This window comes from Pterocles gutturalis, unplaced genomic scaffold, assembly GCF_000699245.1.
Source record: "Pterocles gutturalis isolate BGI_N339 unplaced genomic scaffold, ASM69924v1 scaffold7072, whole genome shotgun sequence".
NCBI classification, from domain to species: domain Eukaryota; kingdom Metazoa; phylum Chordata; class Aves; order Pterocliformes; family Pteroclidae; genus Pterocles; species Pterocles gutturalis.
Genome location: NW_010115178.1, coordinates 22,349 through 41,135, shown reverse-complemented (window position 1 = coordinate 41,135; position 18,787 = coordinate 22,349). Strand labels below are relative to the sequence as shown.

General features: G+C 39.4%; 1 protein-coding gene across 1 annotated transcript in view; it reads left to right on the top strand.

Annotated features, from left to right (window-relative positions):
• The window catches only part of BCAR3 (breast cancer anti-estrogen resistance 3), a 49,491-nt gene extending 31,928 nt beyond the window's left edge, over positions 1–17,563 (top strand). The window contains exons 3-11 of the mRNA XM_010075079.1: positions 5,580–5,708; positions 6,879–7,321; positions 8,378–8,478; positions 10,335–10,975; positions 13,636–13,751; positions 14,623–14,794; positions 14,990–15,113; positions 15,934–16,146; positions 16,946–17,563. Of these exons, the coding sequence (XP_010073381.1) occupies positions 5,580–5,708; positions 6,879–7,321; positions 8,378–8,478; positions 10,335–10,975; positions 13,636–13,751; positions 14,623–14,794; positions 14,990–15,113; positions 15,934–16,146; positions 16,946–17,133 (2,127 nt within the window). The 3' untranslated portion in view covers positions 17,134–17,563. The remainder of the gene's footprint in view (positions 1–5,579; positions 5,709–6,878; positions 7,322–8,377; positions 8,479–10,334; positions 10,976–13,635; positions 13,752–14,622; positions 14,795–14,989; positions 15,114–15,933; positions 16,147–16,945) is intronic.
• Positions 17,564–18,787: the final 1,224 nt, after the last annotated feature.

Sequence of the window (18,787 nt, the reverse complement as noted above, 5' to 3'; positions counted from 1 at the left end):
ATCTTAATCCAGAATTGGAACTTTGACAATAAAATGTTCATTTTCTGTATGAGCAAGTTGATTGCTCTCTAGTGGTTTGGAAATAGAAGAATTTTATTAATTTTTCACTTTTCCAGATGTTTTTAGTGTCCTGTGTGTGTGTCCTCTCCCTTCTTTCTCGTTTCACATCTTTGTCTTCCCTCTTGGTATTTCCTATCACTGCCCCAGCATCCTTTCCATGTTTTCTGTGGATTGGTCTTTCCAGTAAATTATTCACTTGGCTAAAAGCTATGCAAATCTCACAAAAATTTAAGTTTTTGCTGAATCGCAAAGTATCTCCCATGGATTTTACAAGGTCAGAAAGTTGTAGTTCAGAGTTCATGGTGCACTTAGGCAAACGTAGCGGGGCCTCCAGTGTTGGAGAAAAGGTGGATTTGGGAGAAGGCTAGAACAGATTTGCTTTAGATAGATACAGTACATCTATTAAAAGTTTAGGAAAGGTACTGGCTTGACTTTTCTCTTCAATTAGATCACACTTCACTTTTCATGGAGCTGTTCTCATTTATCCCTAATAATTATATATTTTCTTTTTTTCTTGAAATCTTTAAGGCAACAGGAAATTGAGTGGTTCTAAGGCTGCCTGTTGGGCTAATTTAAGCATCAGCTGGCAGAGCTGAGCAAAGCACCAGGTGATAATTGAGATTGGATGGAAATGTGGCCACCTTTAGTCATGTAGCTGTAACAGTCCTTGGCTGTGCTTTAAGTAAACGATATTTTGCCAGAAGGATACAGAGAGAGGCGATATGAAATTCTGCATTATCAGAACTGAAGGAGATGATCTAGCATGACAGGTTTTGGACCACTTCCAAACTATGTCTAAAAAGTCTTTCCCTCATAATTCAAGTTGTTTAAAAAGAAAAAAAAAAATCAACAACAACAAAAAGAAACCAAACCCCTCTTGATCACCTTAGACAGGAACGAATTAATGAATAACAATTGAGTTAAGCCATGAAAGCTAAAACACATGAGATGCAACTTTGGGTATATATGTAGAAACCTGTGGGATTCTTCTCTCAGCTATTTTGATATTCCATTGGTATGTGTACTTCACTGGAGCTGCTGCAGATACGAACTGGAGAAAGGATCCACTGCCAGTAGGCAAAAGAAGTAACTGTGGGACTTCTATTTTGTTTACCTCCAAACTCATACAGTAGATTATTCAGCACAATTAAAAATTATTCTAATCTAATGTGATAAATTTAGCTGGGATGGTTGTCACAAGGACTTGATATAGTGGATTTCCTTTGGAGACTGCCAGACACTCAAATGAAAGTAACCTCTTGGATGCACAAACAACAGATTATTGTGAAAAATGCCCATTAAAATGTGTTCACAAGTTTTGCAGGTACAGCATATTGTGGTAGGTCAAGTCCTCTTTAAATTTACCCTGAATAAGATCATATTTTGATGTTTTGCTTCCTTAAACTTTGATATTTTCCAGTTTTTGGTATGCTCGATTAATATTTGCCTGAAAAAAAAGTAAATTAATAAGTAACATCAAGGTAGCTTTTTACATCTGTAAGCACAGTCTGTGTTTAGTTTCATGGCCCTGAAGTAGAAATCCTTTGTGAAATATAATAAATTTGCATGGCATTTATTAAAAACAATAAAATAACTGTACTGACTAGAAATTTTTTCCTCCTTCTAAACTCCTGATTCTCTAGGTTTTCCATTGGGTATGTAAGTAGGATAGAGGGCTTTTGCTGGAGGTTGATAATGTTGTATTGATAAATAGTTTTGTATTTTTATTTTAAAGACCTGTTCACAGAAACTCAGTATAGCAGGAGTATCTTAAAATAGCACCAAGACTGGAAACAATGTCACTAAAATGTGAACAAAGAGTTTTGGAAAGTACATACTTAGGGTGTGTTCTTTGTAGGTCTGGAAAAGCGTCTTTATTTGAAAAGAGTTCTGATAACTTGATTTGCTCTGACGGGGTTGTTGCTGTTTGAAAATCTTAAAGAATTTAAGCTGGAAGCTTCCCTGTGTTGCTTCAGCCATGTTTTGTTGCAGAATATATTGAAGTCTTTAATTTTTGTCCTAGATTTTTTTTTAAATAATTTATTTTTACCATCCACTTCACTATCTAATTGTAAATGTAAATTCAGGTTTTTTTTCCTGTCATTGGACAGGAGCCATCAAAGTGTCTTAGATAAAGGCATAAACTGAGGACATGCTAAATTAGGGTTTGTTGCTATGAAGTCAGTGCAAATGTAGAGCATGCCATTACTGTCCATTAACTTTTGGGTGCTATTGGGAAGGCTGAAGTATCTGCATCACATTGTGTGGAACGGGTGACCTTTTCTTTTAAAAGAAAATCTGTTGGCATAGCTAATTACACTGTTCTAAGCTTACATTCTTCCTTATTTACAGATTAACATGCTTGTGTAGGCTGTGCCTAGAGTGATTTTTGAGCCCTGCTTGATGTATGCAGAGGTTCTTGCAGGACCAGAGGCCTTGGGTATAGCGTTTAGAATAGAAAGGCATAGGCTGGTACGATTACAGACAGTTCAGTGGTCACACTTCTCCTTTAATGGATGTAGGTTGTATAAGAAATTGGTCTCATTCAACAAAAAACTGTCCAGGAAGACATGCTATTACCGAACTTGCTTACCTAGGCAGTTTCCCTACTGTGTATTTTGGGATTTGTGCTAGCCACAGGAGTTCTTCCATTAAGTTCAGAGTTGCATAAGGGTTATTTAAGCATGTTTGCTTCATCTCAGGAGATGTCTGACCTCTGGCAATCAGAGTATGTTCAGTGTGGTAGACCATGGTGGAGAGGATTTTTAACAAACCAATAATCATAAATGTTAACAATTTAGTTGGTTTGGATTCCTTAAATGTTTTTGTTGTTGTGTTGCTAGATGTGACTGAAGGGCAATATGTGTCTCGTTACATTCATTCAAGTAGTACAAAATCCACTTAACCACTAGAAGAAATTCTAGATTTCTCTGCTGTATTTGTAATTGATGTGTATCTGTAACTTGATCAGCCTGTTTTTTAAAGATAATTTGTGTTAGTACAATGGATTAAATTAGTCCACAAACAAAGACCTATAGCTCTTTTTTATTGGCTGAGAATCTAGGTCTCCTAAGCAAATTCAGTTATTGCATTTGTGTGCTGTAGTCCGTTCCATTTACAATAGCCTTCCCTACCACAGAGATACAGTGAGATGCTTTTGGAATGATGGTAACAATGTGTACAGTAGCTTTGGGGTTTTTAAGATCTCTATTCAGTCAAACGCGTCTTTCAAAATCTTAAATACAGGTCACATAGACATAGTAGTTCCTTTTGGAAGGTCAGCAAAATACACAGCTATGAATGTAGGAGATCTGTGTACCATTACAGCTGAACGCTGTTGCTTAGATTGAAGGGGGTACTTTAAAAGCTCTCCACCCACTTCCTTGTGCAGTGAGGGGAAGGATGCTCTTGAAAAGTCTACTGAGTTTGTGTGTTCTTCACTCTACCTTCAGCTTATGTAAATGCTATAATACTTGCTATCATTCTGTAAGATGTGAAATGGTTAATTTAGTTCTGAAATCAGTGCCAGTCAGCTTTAAATGTGGGTACCCAGCCATCTGAGTTGGGAATTCAGGGTGACAGGCGTGTGCCACTAGGCCTTTAGCTATGTTGGCTTGATAGGTCACAGAGGCTTGGAGCAGAGGGGGTATTTTTGGCCATACTTGACTGTGTTTTGATACTTTGGTACGCTTTTGCACTTGAGTCCTCACCAAGCCTCTTCTGTAACTCTTTCTACACCCAGTAACTTAATCTCTTCACGTTGCACATGGTTTTATGAAAGAGCCCTTGCAGTGAAGGTCTTTTTTTGTGGCATGGTTTGCTCCTGCACAGATGTCTTCTCCTAGGGCTTGGGAGGAGTTAGTGAAAAACCTTGACTGTACCAAAGCACAAAGGATTTACTCCTTGTTGAAAATGATTGTCCATTTTGAACCACATTTGTGTGGATAAATACCACCCTGTTATGGTTCACAGAAACAAAACTAAGGTGAAAAGTTATTCTTTACCAGGCTGTGTTTATCTATTACCTTATTGTATAGACTACTATGCTCATTTGTCTAAGAGAAGCCTTAGTTTTCTATGAGAAGAGCAGAGACAAGAGGACAATTTATCTCAGAATATCTATTGGCTCCCAGCATGTTTAAATAGTCTTGGCAGCAGGATGCCTTTTCTGGCATTATTCCACCAAAAATCTGCTGTCTAGTAATCTGTTGTAATTCAGTCTGCTTGAAATTGCAGGGAGGATTGTTGAAAGGAGTGCTAAATGTGTGCCACCTGCTCCCATGGCTAGGTGCTGTGAATATTCAATATGAAGAAGAAAAAACTGCTGTAGAGAGCAGAGTTCGAGGAAAGAATAGGATTGGTGGGCGAGCATTCCCGGTTCTTTTTTAAATAATGCATATGTTGCATGTTTACATTCGTGTGTCAGTGAAGGGAACCTGTGAACTTTGGCTGATAGCCAGAGCTAAGAAAGAAATCCATAATGCACTGGTGAAAAACGTTGCCTTTCAGTCTGCTCTCCAGCTGGAGGCCCCTCTCTGTCTCCCTCTCTCTTTTTTAAAATGTACTTTCTTTTAAGGAGGCATATAATCTGATTCTTTGATCAATGTAGAACACGTTCCCTGCAATGAACTTGCTTTGATTGGGTATCTTGGGCTTTTGAAACTCTTCAGCAGCAGTAAAGATGGGCCGGAGTTCCCAGCCCTTGGAGAATCTAAGGAAGTCCAAAGAACTTCCTTCACTGGGTGCTTATGACAGAGTACATGACAGCTCTCTAGGGAAGATACTGCAACTTTTTAGCAACACTGCAACCACAAGACTAATGAGCCAGAGTGGTTCAGCATGGAAACTGTACTCCAAGAAGAGATGAAGATTGAAATTTTCCAGAAAATCTTCTAGTAGTTGTATAGTGGTGGTATGTCCAAGCAGATCTCATGAGATTTTTTTTCTTTAAGAAGGGAACATCTTGGACATGCAGATTTGATGACCATTAGAAGTAAGCCCTTTAAGGTTGAAAATTTACTTTGGCAAACTTTTTTTTAGTGCAATAGAAATATTGAACAGCTATGCATGTCCAGGATAGCCTGTCTTGATGCGTTTTGAATGTTCTTAATTGGATGGGTTCAAAGGGAGTGAGGAGGAAAGAATCTGAATTTAAAATGGAAGTTTAAACAGGAGGAAGAATATTGGAGCAGGGCATTTGCATCCAGCTCCATTTTTTGGGGTATAGTTATGATTCTTATTGGGAAGAGGAAGTAAGAGAAGTGACTTTGTAGATGTGTCATTATTAGCTTGGTGTACAGACAGAACACTTAGTTCTGTGCAGCGTGTAACAATCACATGTTATCTCACCGAATGCTGGATTTTCCAAGTACAGCCTAGAGAGCAAAGCCAAGGCAGCCTGCGAAAAGCTGCACCTGCATTCCAGTGGCTAGTGCAGATCATGTGATGGAACTTATAACCCAGGTAAAATGTTAATCACTAAGCTTGGCACAGTTGAAGCTTTTAATCTTTTATTGCAGTTTTCTAGGGAGAGGCAAGTTTTGGAACACAGCCCAGAAAAACTGAAGAAGGAGTTAGAGGAAGAACTGCAGCTAAGTAGTGAAGACTTGCGTAGCCATGCCTGGTACCATGGACGTATTCCTCGGCAGGTACGTGGTCTTTGTATTGCCAAATGTGCTTTGAACTCTTGTAGATAAGCAGGATCGCACTGAAGTGCTATACACATCGCTGGTATCTGCATTAATGTAGTAGAAACAAAATGCTTATTTGTGTGAAAGCTATGCTATTTATCACAGCGTGGCATAAAATGGGGCTGAGGAAGGATTCAGGGCAGACACTGGTGGTAAGTATAGATATTTCAGGTTTTCTCTGCACTGAATAAAGGCGTAAATTGGATTTAAGCTTTATATGAGAATACTCTCCTCACATATTGTTTGGACAGACTGACATTAATTTGGGTCAGTATTCTTAACGAATATAAAATGTTCTTGTTTATTTTCTTTTGTGCAATTGGAGTTTGGGGGAGGGGAAAAAAACCCCACAACAAAATCTATGCAAAATTTAATTTTGATCCTTACCATCGCAGTTATAAATACATTGAAACTGTTGTTGGACTGGAGCTTAGGTTGCCAGAGCACCTGGAGCTCCCCCTGCGGGCCTCCCTCCTGTGCGTGCCCGCTGTCCCCGGCGCTGGGACCTGCCTGCTGCCCTTCCCCGGGCAGGGAGAGCAGGCACAGCAGCCGCGTGCACTGCACTGGAGATTGGCTGGTAGATGTGTACTTTATCACATGAAAGGAATAACTCAAAACAGAAAAACAGGATTTCTCTGGCTCTTCCTAGTACTATGCAGTATTCACAAAGAAGAATAAAAATGAAAGCTGCTGTCAGTTAAGGTGATAATGAAAGGACAGTTCCTGGGTCCTGTAGTAAATGGCTTCTAAACTTCAGTGTGACTGTCTGTTCAGATGCTTTAAACTCTAAAATCCTGAGTCATTGCTTTCCCATCATGCCTTATTTTCTATTAGCAAACTAGAAGAAATATATATGCACAAGTGGGTCGTGCTTCTGGCTGCTAGGCATTTTCCAAGAAGCCCATCCAGGTCTCTGCTGTGGGATGAACTCTTAATTTTAGAATTGGAGACATGATTTTTCTACTACACTTCGTGCTTTGCTTTGTATTTCTGGCTTTGTCTGTCCCTCAGAGCAGACAAATTAAGTCCTGCGTTTAAGAATATTTTGTTGCGATATGTTGTTTGGCTACTTGTTTTCTGATTCTTTGGTTTGGTTTTTTTTTTAAATATAATTCTTTTTCTTCAAAGGTGGCAGAAGGCCTAGTTCAGAGAGATGGAGATTTTCTGATTAGGGATTCTCTCTCCAGTCCTGGGAACTTTGTTCTTACCTGTCAGTGGAAAAATACCTCTCAGCATTTTAAAATCAACAGAACAGTTCTAAGACTCAATGAAGCCTACTGCCGTGTTCAGTATCAGTTTGAACTTGAAAGTTTCGACAGTATTCCTGGCTTAGTTAGATACTACGTTGGGAATCGCACACCAATATCAAAGCAGAGCGGAGCAATTATTTTTCAGCCTGTCAACAGGACTGTGCCTCTCAGGTGTCTAGAGGAAAAGTATGGTGTAACTCCAGCCCGACAAAAAGAACCAAGTATCCCTGAAGGAAAAACAGAAACTACAAAAACGCCAAATCTTCGTACATCCAGCATGCAATCCCCAGAGCAGCGCATACCCAGAGGAAATCTTTTGAGGTACTTTAATTTTGCTGTCCTTATGGAGGGAAATGAGATAACTCTATCAGCACCTGCTGCAGGTGGTGTGAGTTTTCACTCTGATTTTAGATGGAAGACTAGATGTGAGAGTTTGGTAATTTTTAGCAAATGGTTTTTTAGGGCCAGATTTTTGAAACTTCGTGACATTCCTAAGAAGATGCTAAGTACTTTGTGGTTATGGGGTTTGATCTTGAGAAAATTTAAGCTACTTTAAAGAGGTGAAATAAGTGGGGATGGATGAAGCCATGAAGCCATGATGTAAGTGGCAAGGGCTGCACAGTCTTCACTCATTATGTGACCCAGAGCATGCCTCAGCTTTATGGGGAGGCTCTTACCTCTAATACTTGCAGTACAATAATGACAAAACGGTGCTTCCTGAATGCCATTTGATTAGCCTAGCAAAGGAAAGTAATTCTAGCAGACTGGTAAATTGGTGCAATAATCAGATTCTGAAAATATCTTTGGAAAAACAGCATGCAAGTCTGTAGTTCCAAAGGGACTACTTGCTTAAAGATGGTGATGGTTTTGGCTCTGGTTCTCCATTTACGAGTTGATGAACACTGGGGAGAGGGAAGGGATAATTTATTTGAAATCCACAGAGTGAGAGCAAATGTAGACTCTGGTAGCACAGCAGGAGTGCAGCTTGTTCTTCACTGACTTGGCAAATCTTGAATAGTATAAGACAAAGGGTTAAAATAAGATCTTGCTGCTGTTCCAGAGAAGTCTTTCTTTCCATATTTGATTTTTGCAATAAAAATACCAAGTGTGGGATAATGGATCCTCATTCCAGTGTTCAAATGAAATGTTCCATTAAAAAGTCTCAACATTCAAAGAAACACCCTCACAGATGCTGCAGGGTCACATGTATTAAAGCCCATTTCATTGGTACCACAACAGCATGAAATACCTTTTATTCTTTCATGCTGCCCAAGTGGAAAACTTGCCCTGGTTATGACATATTCTGGCAATTAGGTATGTATGTTAAGAGTGTTGGATATATTGATATGTTTTTGTTTGCACTTTTGTTTACCCTAGAAACAAAGAAAAAAGTGGTAGCCAGCCAGCTAGTTTGGATAATGTTCTGGAGAAAAGATTCCCTCTAAAGGCTCACCAGTCAGAAAGCTATCTGCTAATAGGTATGTTTTGGAATTAAACGTTTCGCATTTAGAAGCTGTGTGTGCCCAGGTGGTCTGTTACACTTGAAACCAAAGTGAGGCTGTGGAGTGTTCTGCGTACAGTGTATGCAGTTATATTTAATGGCCAATGTAAGCTGTGTTACCATATTGCTTGTTCTTTAAGTCATTGGAACAGGTTTTTAACTTACAATGCACTAGCTAGTTGAGCACTTTAGCACACAACTTGGCAGGCTTCCACACCAAAAAAATGACAGCTACAGTTGACATTAATATCCTTTTTGACAGTATTACCTTTCCTAACTTGTGCTTTACTCGTGTCGTTCTGACAGAATTCTGTTAAGTAGAAGCAGTGTTCCATGGAAATCCTGGTAACTGCTTTTTTTCATGGTAAGGTATACAGGTGTGACAGCGCTCCTCACCAGAAGAAAAGCACTACCAAGGCTTTTGTACTCAGTTCTGTCTCTCTCTCTCTCTGTGTGTGTGTGTGTGTGTGTCTCTCTCTCTCTCTCTCTCTCTCTCTCTCCCCAGTCCCTTTTGCTTTTTCATTCCTTTCAACACCTTTGCTGCTGTCGGGTTCCAGCGCCACTGTCCTTGTCTTTCTCCAGTGATACAAGGTGTACTAACACTTGATCAGTTATTGATCGTGGCTTTTTCTTTCTCAGATTCTACAGAGGTTTAAGCAAGTGTTTCCAAACTAGCATGCTGTGTAAGGAAGCTTGCAATGATGCATCCATTCCCATGTGGACAAACTCTAGTGTTTGACTTACAAGACTGCTAGGTCATTTTTAATATGGTAGCGGTTAAAATTTGTAGAGTCTGTGGTGGACAGACTTATCGAGACACATATTAAGTATTTTTATAGTGAAGACTGCATTTTGATAGAAGGGGTGTGCTCCTGTGTTTGACAGTGGGATGGACAGACTAGTTTCTGTCCATTCATAATTGAATTTATTATCTTACTCCAGTCCATTGCTGCAAAAACTTAACTTTTGGTACTGTAACAGTTAACCTGAAGAGTAATGCTGTACATTACTCTTGGGGGGTCATGGGGTCCTCTGAGCACATTCTGGTGTCATGCTGCTTAAGAGTGGCGACAGGCTGTGATTTGCAGATTTTGTTCTCTGCATTAATTGTCAGCTGGAGACAAGCAGTAAAGCCCACATGATGCAGCTGACCACTTTGCTGTAGATACCAGCAAATGCACTAAGACCTGCAGGATGGGAATGTCTGGTATGGGGTTCAGTCCTATTGGATGTCGAGGTTTGCATGTGCAATGAGTACAGTATGAGGTGTAAATACACAGAAGTACATGGATGTGTTTCTCCAGCTCTTCAAATCAGCTACTGTTTAGCAAAAAAGATCAGCATCCCTGAAATTAATTTCCTCCATACCTTATTGCAGGTTCAGGCTTGACTTTGTGAAGCTTTTCCTTCATCTCAAACCTGTCACCCTCAGAAATTACTCATCTTTTATGTGGTGTGGCTGGAAGTTTATGTTTTTATAGTCTAGACCGGGTTACAAAGAAACCTCCTGTTGCAAGCCGTGGAGACTATCCAACCCTAACAGTATAGCCTATGTAGGCAGCAGGGACTGGAATTATTGTCAGCATTATCACAGAATAATATTGTAGTGCAGCTCTTCTGTGTATTTGGGATTTTGTGAGGATCAGCAAGCGAATGGAATTTACTGGCTAGCTCATTTCTCAAAGCATAATTTCATATACATTTTTGTCAGTGAATAATTGACATGATCTGACAGTGTTTTCCTCAGGAAATAGCATTAAGAGATGAACCCCGGGAACAGGCATCAGAAACTGTATATGTTTTGGCCTTCTAAATTACTGTTTTCCCCGTCAGGTTCAAGACATCCATCTCGATTACCTGAAGCAGATGCAGACTCCTGTCCAAGCTCTCCTGCATTTAGAACAGGCAGTGAACCTTCTCTAAGCCCCACAGGTGTTCAAAAAGTCACCTCTGAGTCACAAGTAGGGGAAGCTCTTAGAGGATCAGATAGTCAGCTCTGTCCGAAGCCTCCACCTAAACCGAGCAAAGCACCCCTGATGAAGCCCCCAGATTCTCCTTTGGCTTCCCATATTTCAGAAGGACACTACTGTGAACTAAGCCCTGCCAGAGATCCAGCAGCAACAAAACAACATTTCTGTCAGGAAAACAGCTATGTGGAACATGTGACGCGAAAGGAGAGAGGAACACACTCATTCAGGAACTCTGAAACAAACTATTTGATCCTGGAAGATGACTCTACAATGAACTCTGCAGATCCTTCAGAAGCTTCAACTAAGGCGGCTGAAGAAAACAGCATCTTTTCTGCACCTGTTTTTGAGACGGTGTCTAGTTTTAAACCGAATGATTTTGAATCCAAACTACTTCCTCCTGAGAACAAGCCATTGGAAACATCAATGTTAAGAAGAGTTAAGGAGCTTTTCACCAGCAACAATCCAAAGATTATTGCACAGCATATTCTTAGAATGGACTGCAAGGTAAAAAAAAATTAATTTTCTTGCATTTTGTTTTATGTTGTGCAAATTTAGACTTTTTAAAGAACTGATTTGAAGAGATGAATGGGTAAATTTGCTGCTAATGTAATAAATTTATTGACTTCTTTGCAGGAATTTTTAGGGTGGAGGGTTTTTTTTTTTTTTCCTTTTGAAGAACAAGAATGTTAAGAAACACTTGGGACTAAAGGTCTCCCACCAGCTCTGACTTCAGACTCAAATTCTCAGGGTTCCATACATATTTTTAATCTCCTATTAGTTGCTGCATATCTATGAGTCACCCTTTCTTCTATACTGGAGGAAGAGCTATCTGTGCTGTAAAACGTTGTGGAAAGAACTACTCATGATAGGAAATATCTAGTTAGCTTGCAAGGGCAAAGAGTAGACAGGCATTACCTGGTTGCCATCCTGCTGGCCATAATACAAGCTGTTCAATGGAACTAAATACATTTAAACTGCTCTTCTGTTCTTTGTCTGAGTCTCTGTCTTAGAGCTGGATAGGTGGTGTGGGTTGAGAACTGTACAGAGAACTGTATTGCTAGTTTAATTGTTCAGAAGAATGTAAAAACAGAACTTTCTTCAGCTGACAGGGCTTGGAGATCAGCTATTGGATCAGAAATATGGAAAGACAGAAGTCGTCTCCTCATGAGATGATAACTTCGTGAAATAAAAGAAATGCAACTGCAGTTGAATCTGCACTACTTTGCTGAGATGAGTGTGTGCTGTACCTGCTACAGAGCAGCTACAGGAACCAAGTGTTGTGGGCTTTGTTGGTTTTTGGTTGTTGGGGGGTTTTTTAAAAGCACTTTAAGATGCAACACACATGGCTCCTTACCAGGCAACTCCATTGCAGACAAGAAGGGAAGTGGGAATGGTAGTGCTCCAGAAGAAACAAGTCTGTAGCACTCTCCTAGTGTTGCTGCACTGATTGATTGACACCATAGAGGTCTGGGAAGGGGACCGTTTCCTGCAGCAGCAGTGGGATAAGTGTGTGTGAGTGCCTGCCAGCTGGTGGAGTCCTGCCAGCAGCAAACACAGCTTCTCTCCTCAGTAGCAGTGTTGGCTGCTGCGAAGTGAGGCTTCATGTAGACATGGTGACTCAGAACCGACTGCTTGGTATTTGCAGAAGTGATAGATTGTGGCTGCTTTACTATGGTTCCAAGAGTAGTAACAGCATTCTCTAACATTTTAGTTGCAAAATTCACCTTTTCTCCTTCAACCTAATAAAAATAACCAGAATGTATTTTAATATATTGTTAAAGAGTGTGTTGCTTGAGGCATAGGATATGCGTGTTTTAGAGAGGTAGTAAGAGTGTTTTTATATATATGTTATATTGAATTAGCTCATCATTAGTCTCCTTATTTTAAATCCTATAAACTTTGGAATGAGGCCAGGGAAGCTGGCCTGCTGGAAGTGTGGGAGCCTGTACAATTAATTAAGAGTCACTGAAGTGTTTTAAAATAAAACAGATTTTTGGATTTTGGAGCAGGAAGAGTAGCTAGCTGGGACACGTAGAGAGGTCTTATCTTCATCTTGCAGTGCTGAGAGCCAATGACTGTCATTCATTGGTAACTTGTTGCATATTACTGCACTGATAAAAACTGCGTGATACAATGAGATTGGCATGTGAACTGGGCCAGAACAAATGCTTTGTACTGAGATCTGTGATAAGGCTGAAGTTTGTAGGTCTTCTCCTGTGGCATTAGTAGCTTAGCTTGCCTTTTAAAGAATTACATGTCTAATAATGAAAGCAGCACCCATAGCGTAAGCTGAGAGGGCTTTTTGGGTTGACGGAGTAGCAATCAGTGTGTCTCTAGGGGCTTCATGTCACTCCTGCATCTCTAGAAGTGAAACAGGTTTCTCTACAGTGCTAGATTTTGTACCAGTGAGGTTTGTTCTGTGGCCCAGATTGCTTTCATCTTTTCATAACCAAGAAAGGCTGCTGATGGGTGTATCAGAAATAGCAGGCAGATTGGTTTGTGTGTCAACATGCAGGCCTTAAACTGGCAGATAATCTAATATTATCATATTAATGTGGATTTGCATGAAATTAGCATATATAATTGTTATTGGTATAACCAGTAGCTAATTCTGTATGTTTAAAATTGGTGAGGGTGTCAGCTTTCACAAACTGAGTTCATTAGGCACTAAACATTCGGTGTCCTCCTTAAAGTCCTGTTACCACAGAGTTCACAATGATTAATTAGTGTAATCCAAAAGCATTCTGAGCAGTTGTCTTAGCAATAAAGAAGGCAAAGGAAATGTGTACATCTTTAAGGCCAAAGAGCAGTGCCACCCTGACAAGGGTCAGGCCAAGAGGGCACCACATTTCCTGCAGCTTGCATATGAATCTCCTATGGGAAGTCAGGGACCAAAGTTTGATAAAGCACTTTGGTCACACCTTTTATATGTTTTCTGATGGCTGAATCATGCATTTATTGGTCTTTTTGCATAAGGCAGTGAATGTGCATAAGTTAATTAAGCTTTTTCTTAGATGACTGTATTCTGATGTTGCACACTATGCACTTGGCTTTATATGCCCTGCACTAACCCAGAGGACTTCTACGTGACTAGGGTTGTGTTTTGTTTGGTGGTTTTTTTAAAATAGTTTCAAAACTCATGCACAAATTTTTGCACTTGACAGGTGGCGAGGATACTAGAAGTTTCTGAAGAGATGAAGAGGATTATGGGAGTGAACTCTGGTCTTGAACTGATTACCTTGCCTTACGGACATCAGCTGCGCCTTGATCTAATTGAAAGGTAAACGTTCTTGTTACTCATTTCCAGGGCAGATGGCCAGAAGATCAGAGCATTGCTACATTGTACTCTGCATTTCCTCAAAGAATGCTCTCCTGCACCTTTTCTGAATTCACGTGTACAGAAGAATTCAGTGAGTTGGCATGTAACTTCTTTTTGCATAGGAAAAATTCCTTAAGGTTGTGGGGCAACTCCATGCATATAATAGAGGAAAAGGTGAATTCTGTTGAGAGCAGTGTCCTTAGACCTGCTTAACACCCTCAGCTCTCCTTTAAGAGCTCAGGTAAACTAAAGTTCAGGGGACCTATGATCTAGCTGAGAGTGTGTGTGTTTGTGGAAGAGACTGAAAGTAGTAGCTCTCTGCAACTGGGGAAAAGGCTAGAGGATCTAGTAAAAACAAAAAATTGTTCAGAAAAGCTTTCTGTAAAACTTCTGCGCAAGTTAAGGGGGAACAATTAGGGTCTTCATCCCTGATCAAGTTTTCCTGCTTCTATGTTTAACATTTCAGTAGTTTGGTTGCTTGAAATTTAAGGGGGAAGTCTCAGGATTTGAGTGGGGTGGACAAAGGGAATTGGGGCAATTTTCCCCCTAAAAGTGTTCATTCGTTCATTTCTTGAGCAGAATTTTGTATAGATGCAATATCTTAGGAAAATTTATTAAACTTATTAAAATACAAATTCAAAGTCAATGTAAATATATTCCATATAATGGCATGGCTGTTCTTGGTGCACCAGTATTGGTAAGACAGAGTCTGCTGGGCACACCAAGATACTGAAATACACCTTTGAATACATCTTCTCTGAGCACAGGTATGGCATAATGTATTATTAATTTAATAGTTTCTAACCAGTATTACAAATTGTTTCCCTTACAGGCACAATACCATGGCAATAGGAATAGCTGTGGATATCTTGGGTTGCACAGGAAATCTAGAAGATAGAGCGGCAACATTAAACAAAATCATCCAAGTCGCAGTGGAGCTGAAGGACTCGCTGGGGGATTTGTATGCATTTTCTGCCATTATGAAAGCACTGGAAATGCCACAGGTAAAAATCAGTTTCTCTTTATGTTCCAAAACATTGTTTGATGGTTTATTTGATTTAATTTATGCAGTTTCTTCAATATGCAATTTCTTCAAGACTAGAGAGATTATCAGAACAGAAACTTTATCATTAGCAGTGTACTTTTCCTGGGAATTGCTATGGAGTCAGTAATGGGTATTCTCTATTTTGTGTGAACAGGTCACTAGGTTAGAACAAACCTGGACTTCTCTAAGACATCATTATACCCAGACTGCCATTATGTATGAAAAACAGCTGAAGCCATTTAGCAAAGCTTTGCACGAAGGACAGGATGAGTGGAATAGTGAGTATGAGTGACACTGGTTTCTGTTTAGCCTTTTAACTCTCCCACTACCCATTTCCTTTGTAGGGAGATGAGGCAGCTGCTGTTCTGATAGCTGCGCATGGTATGTGAACATGACTATGTGAACTTGTATAGTGCAGTGTAAGACAAGGAAATAGAGGGAAACAATCTGCCAGCCAAACGTCACTGCATGTTTGTGTGCATGTACCCCTGCAGAATATAACCTTCTGCACAAACCCACACTCCCTCTTTGTGGAGCAGAAACTGAAACATACAACATCATCTTGTGTCAAAGACAGGAGCACATCTCCTTCCTTAGAAGAGAGCTACTTCTGGCAGATTTTGCTTTTTTATTTGCTTTGCCTATTGGATCAGAGGATGAATCCTCAGATACAAAGACTGGGTGTCAGATAATTCCTCTGATCACATCAGGTGCTCCTGCATCAGATTCTTTGCAGCTCTAGTTTCCAAGGGGGTGCAAGGCAGAAATAACATTTCTCTGAGTGTTTCTCTAAGAGAATTGGTACAGAAGGAAAACTTCTCAGACTCAAGGAATTCATTGGAATGACCCAGATTTTAAATGTGCTTAAAAATCTCTGTGCCACTGTCTAGTAATTCCAGCACAAATCTGTCTTGGCCTTCTCCCCCAACCAGTTCACTGGAAACTAGTAGGACAAGTGTAGCTGAGGTAAGGTGTTAACTTGAAAGATGGAAGACAAATAGTAGTTTCCAACTTTGAAAAGATACTGCAGTTATAGTATCTTCTTCAAGTAGGAGGTTTTATAATGTCTGATGATATGTTTGTTACTCTCTATCCCAGAGACCATCGGTACTCCACAGAATAACATAACAGTGCCACTGCTGATGCCTCTCATTACCTTGATGGAGCGACAAGCTGTTGTTTTTGAAGGCACAGACCTGTGGGAAAGCAGTGACCAAAGCTGCGAAATAATGCTCAAGCACTTGGCCACAGCTCGTCGGATAGCACAGAACGCAGAAGCGTACAGCTTGGCTGCTGAACAGATGCTGGAAGGTATGGAGCACTAGTAGGAGAAGCTGCTGCACATAACAGAATGAGTGGGTTATGTCTGAAAAATAAGATCTCCAGCTAAGTACCACTAAAAGTCAGTGCATGAACTTCTCCTTCATGGGAGCTGAGCTAGTAGCAAATGTCCTGCAGAAAACTCAGTCTGAGGACAACATCAATATTGTTTAAAAGTAGACAGTAAAATATTAATGACTGTTGTTCTCCAGTAAGCAATAAAACACATTTTTGCAAGACATACTTGAAGTTCTCATGACTTAATATGCTGACCTTTCTAGCAACTGAACAGAAGTACAGTAAGGACTGAGGATAACTTGCTGTCTCCAGTACAGTTTAAAATTCCTACTTGGAGTTTGGTAAATGAAACACCACCTGTCGTAAGAAGATTCTGTACAGCAGTGCAAAATGCCACACTGAGATCTTGACTGCTTAGAGCCAGAAAGCAGCAACATGTTATAATGTGACGTTGTATTTTTAACTCACAGTGAAAACGTTATGGCGGGGAGAGAAATGAAAGTATTTCTGCAGGCAGCATGAGTTCATCAGTCATATTTAAGGTCAGGCTATAATGACAATTTTAGACCATTAGAACTGAGCAAAGGATAGTTACTAGAATGTCACAGATGGAAAGGATTTTCACTGTTTTACTAGCTTGTAAATATCGCTGGGCAAAAGGAACCCAGCACACTAAAGCTCATCTTATTTGCAGGGAATAGTTTAAAAGCTATTTCTTCTGAATGAAAAACTTGCCTGATGGTAATATTGTGGGATTCTTTTTACCTACTAGGTTTCCAGCCAGATGAAGAGATGAGTGAAATCTTCAAGACAGAATTTCAAATGAGATTGCTCTGGGGCAGCAAAGGAGCAGAAGTTAATCAAAATGAAAGATATGATAAATTCAGCCAGATTTTAACTGCACTTTCCCGAAAACTGGAACCTCCTCCAGTGAAGCAGGTGGAACAATTAAGTATATAAGACTCAAAACACTATTTAAATTATATACTTGAAAATAACCTTAGCTTTCTTTTGGCAATTTGATACTGCACAAACTTCTTACATTTCACAAGATGTTTAGAACTTTTAACTGCACAATGCACACTTGTTTTAAAACTACTGATTTCTAAACAAATTATTTATTTACTGTGTCAGCAACTCATTTAATGATCCCTTTAAACAGTTAGGTTATCTCTGTAAGATAGTCTTTTCTGTATTTCCCCACAGTTCCAATGTTTTGATAATGCCTAGAAGTAAGGGCACTGGCATCTTAATATTAAAATGAAGCAAATAGTGTAAATAAAATGATAGATTAAGTATGTGACATTACAGAAAATTTGTTGTACACTATTCTTTTAATGAATATAAAACACTGTACATAGAATTGTGAATTAAAGTGTATTTATGCAAAATAATTTGCATATTTGCAGATCACAGGTTCCAGAAATGATCCGTTTTGTATGACCACAACAGAAGGCTCAAATATCACTGCCCCTATGAAAGCAGAAAATTAGTTGTGTATGTGTTGGGACAACTTATGTTTTTCTTTAAGACAGCATCTGTAGTACTTTGGCTTTTGCTGGAGCCTGAACAACAGCTATGCTGCCAGGAATGAGTGATGAAATGGCAAGAACAAACAATCCAGATAATTAAAATGCTTTCAGATATGAGTAAATGTGGGTGTATGTATATATTAAACTTGCTTCATTTACTGAGGTGAATCACTTGGTAAGTAGTATTTTTTTTTCTTGGATGAAAGCAAAGCATAAGCTGTTAGCATATTTCGTAGGAAATCAGCATGCATCGTGTTTATATGAAGAGTGCTTTAGCAGCAGAGTCAGCTTTGTCACATACAGAACTGGTGTATAAGCATTATCCTCAGAAGTTGTATAAATATTTACGTAAGAACTATGGTTAGAGCTGCATGTGCTGTTGTCAGTAAGCCTCTTTCTGGAGTGAGATGTTACTCAGAGCATTTGAAAATACTTGCGTAGGCTAACAACAAAACCAACCCCCTAATGGTATTACCTGTTCCCCCCATCTACAGTCATAGCAGAGGTTCTACCACCATAACGAGGTTACAGATCTCATGCTGAAAGTCTCCCTGTCAGTCTTAACAAAGACAAATGAGGAAGCTAATTACTTAGACCATGAAAAGATTTTTTTATTCCATGAAAATATTCTCAACAGAGAACACTATTTTTTAAACAAAGTATTTAACATTTAGGAAATCAACATGTGCACAAAAAAGGATTAAAAATTACTGGAAAATGTAAAGATTCTTTAAGACAACTCACGTTCAGAATTTTAGAATAAGTGATTTATAACTAGCTGTGCAAGTACAAATGTTTTTTTTATATGTTTAATAACCCTCATACACGTTGCACTATCCCTCATGAAAGCAACTTGCCTCCAAAGGAAGCAAATCCTGGTTTTAGAAAAACAAACAGTAGCGTGAAAAGAACATTTAGTCCTTTACCAGGAAGTGTTATTACTGACCTGAAAGGCTGTTAGCCAGGCAAAGTACAGGCCCTTTAACAGAAAATACACAGATCACATTTCCTCCTTTTCTCTAAATTTAAAATAAAAAAGCACTAGATTTAAAAAAAAAAAAACACAAAAAACCCCCCAAGAA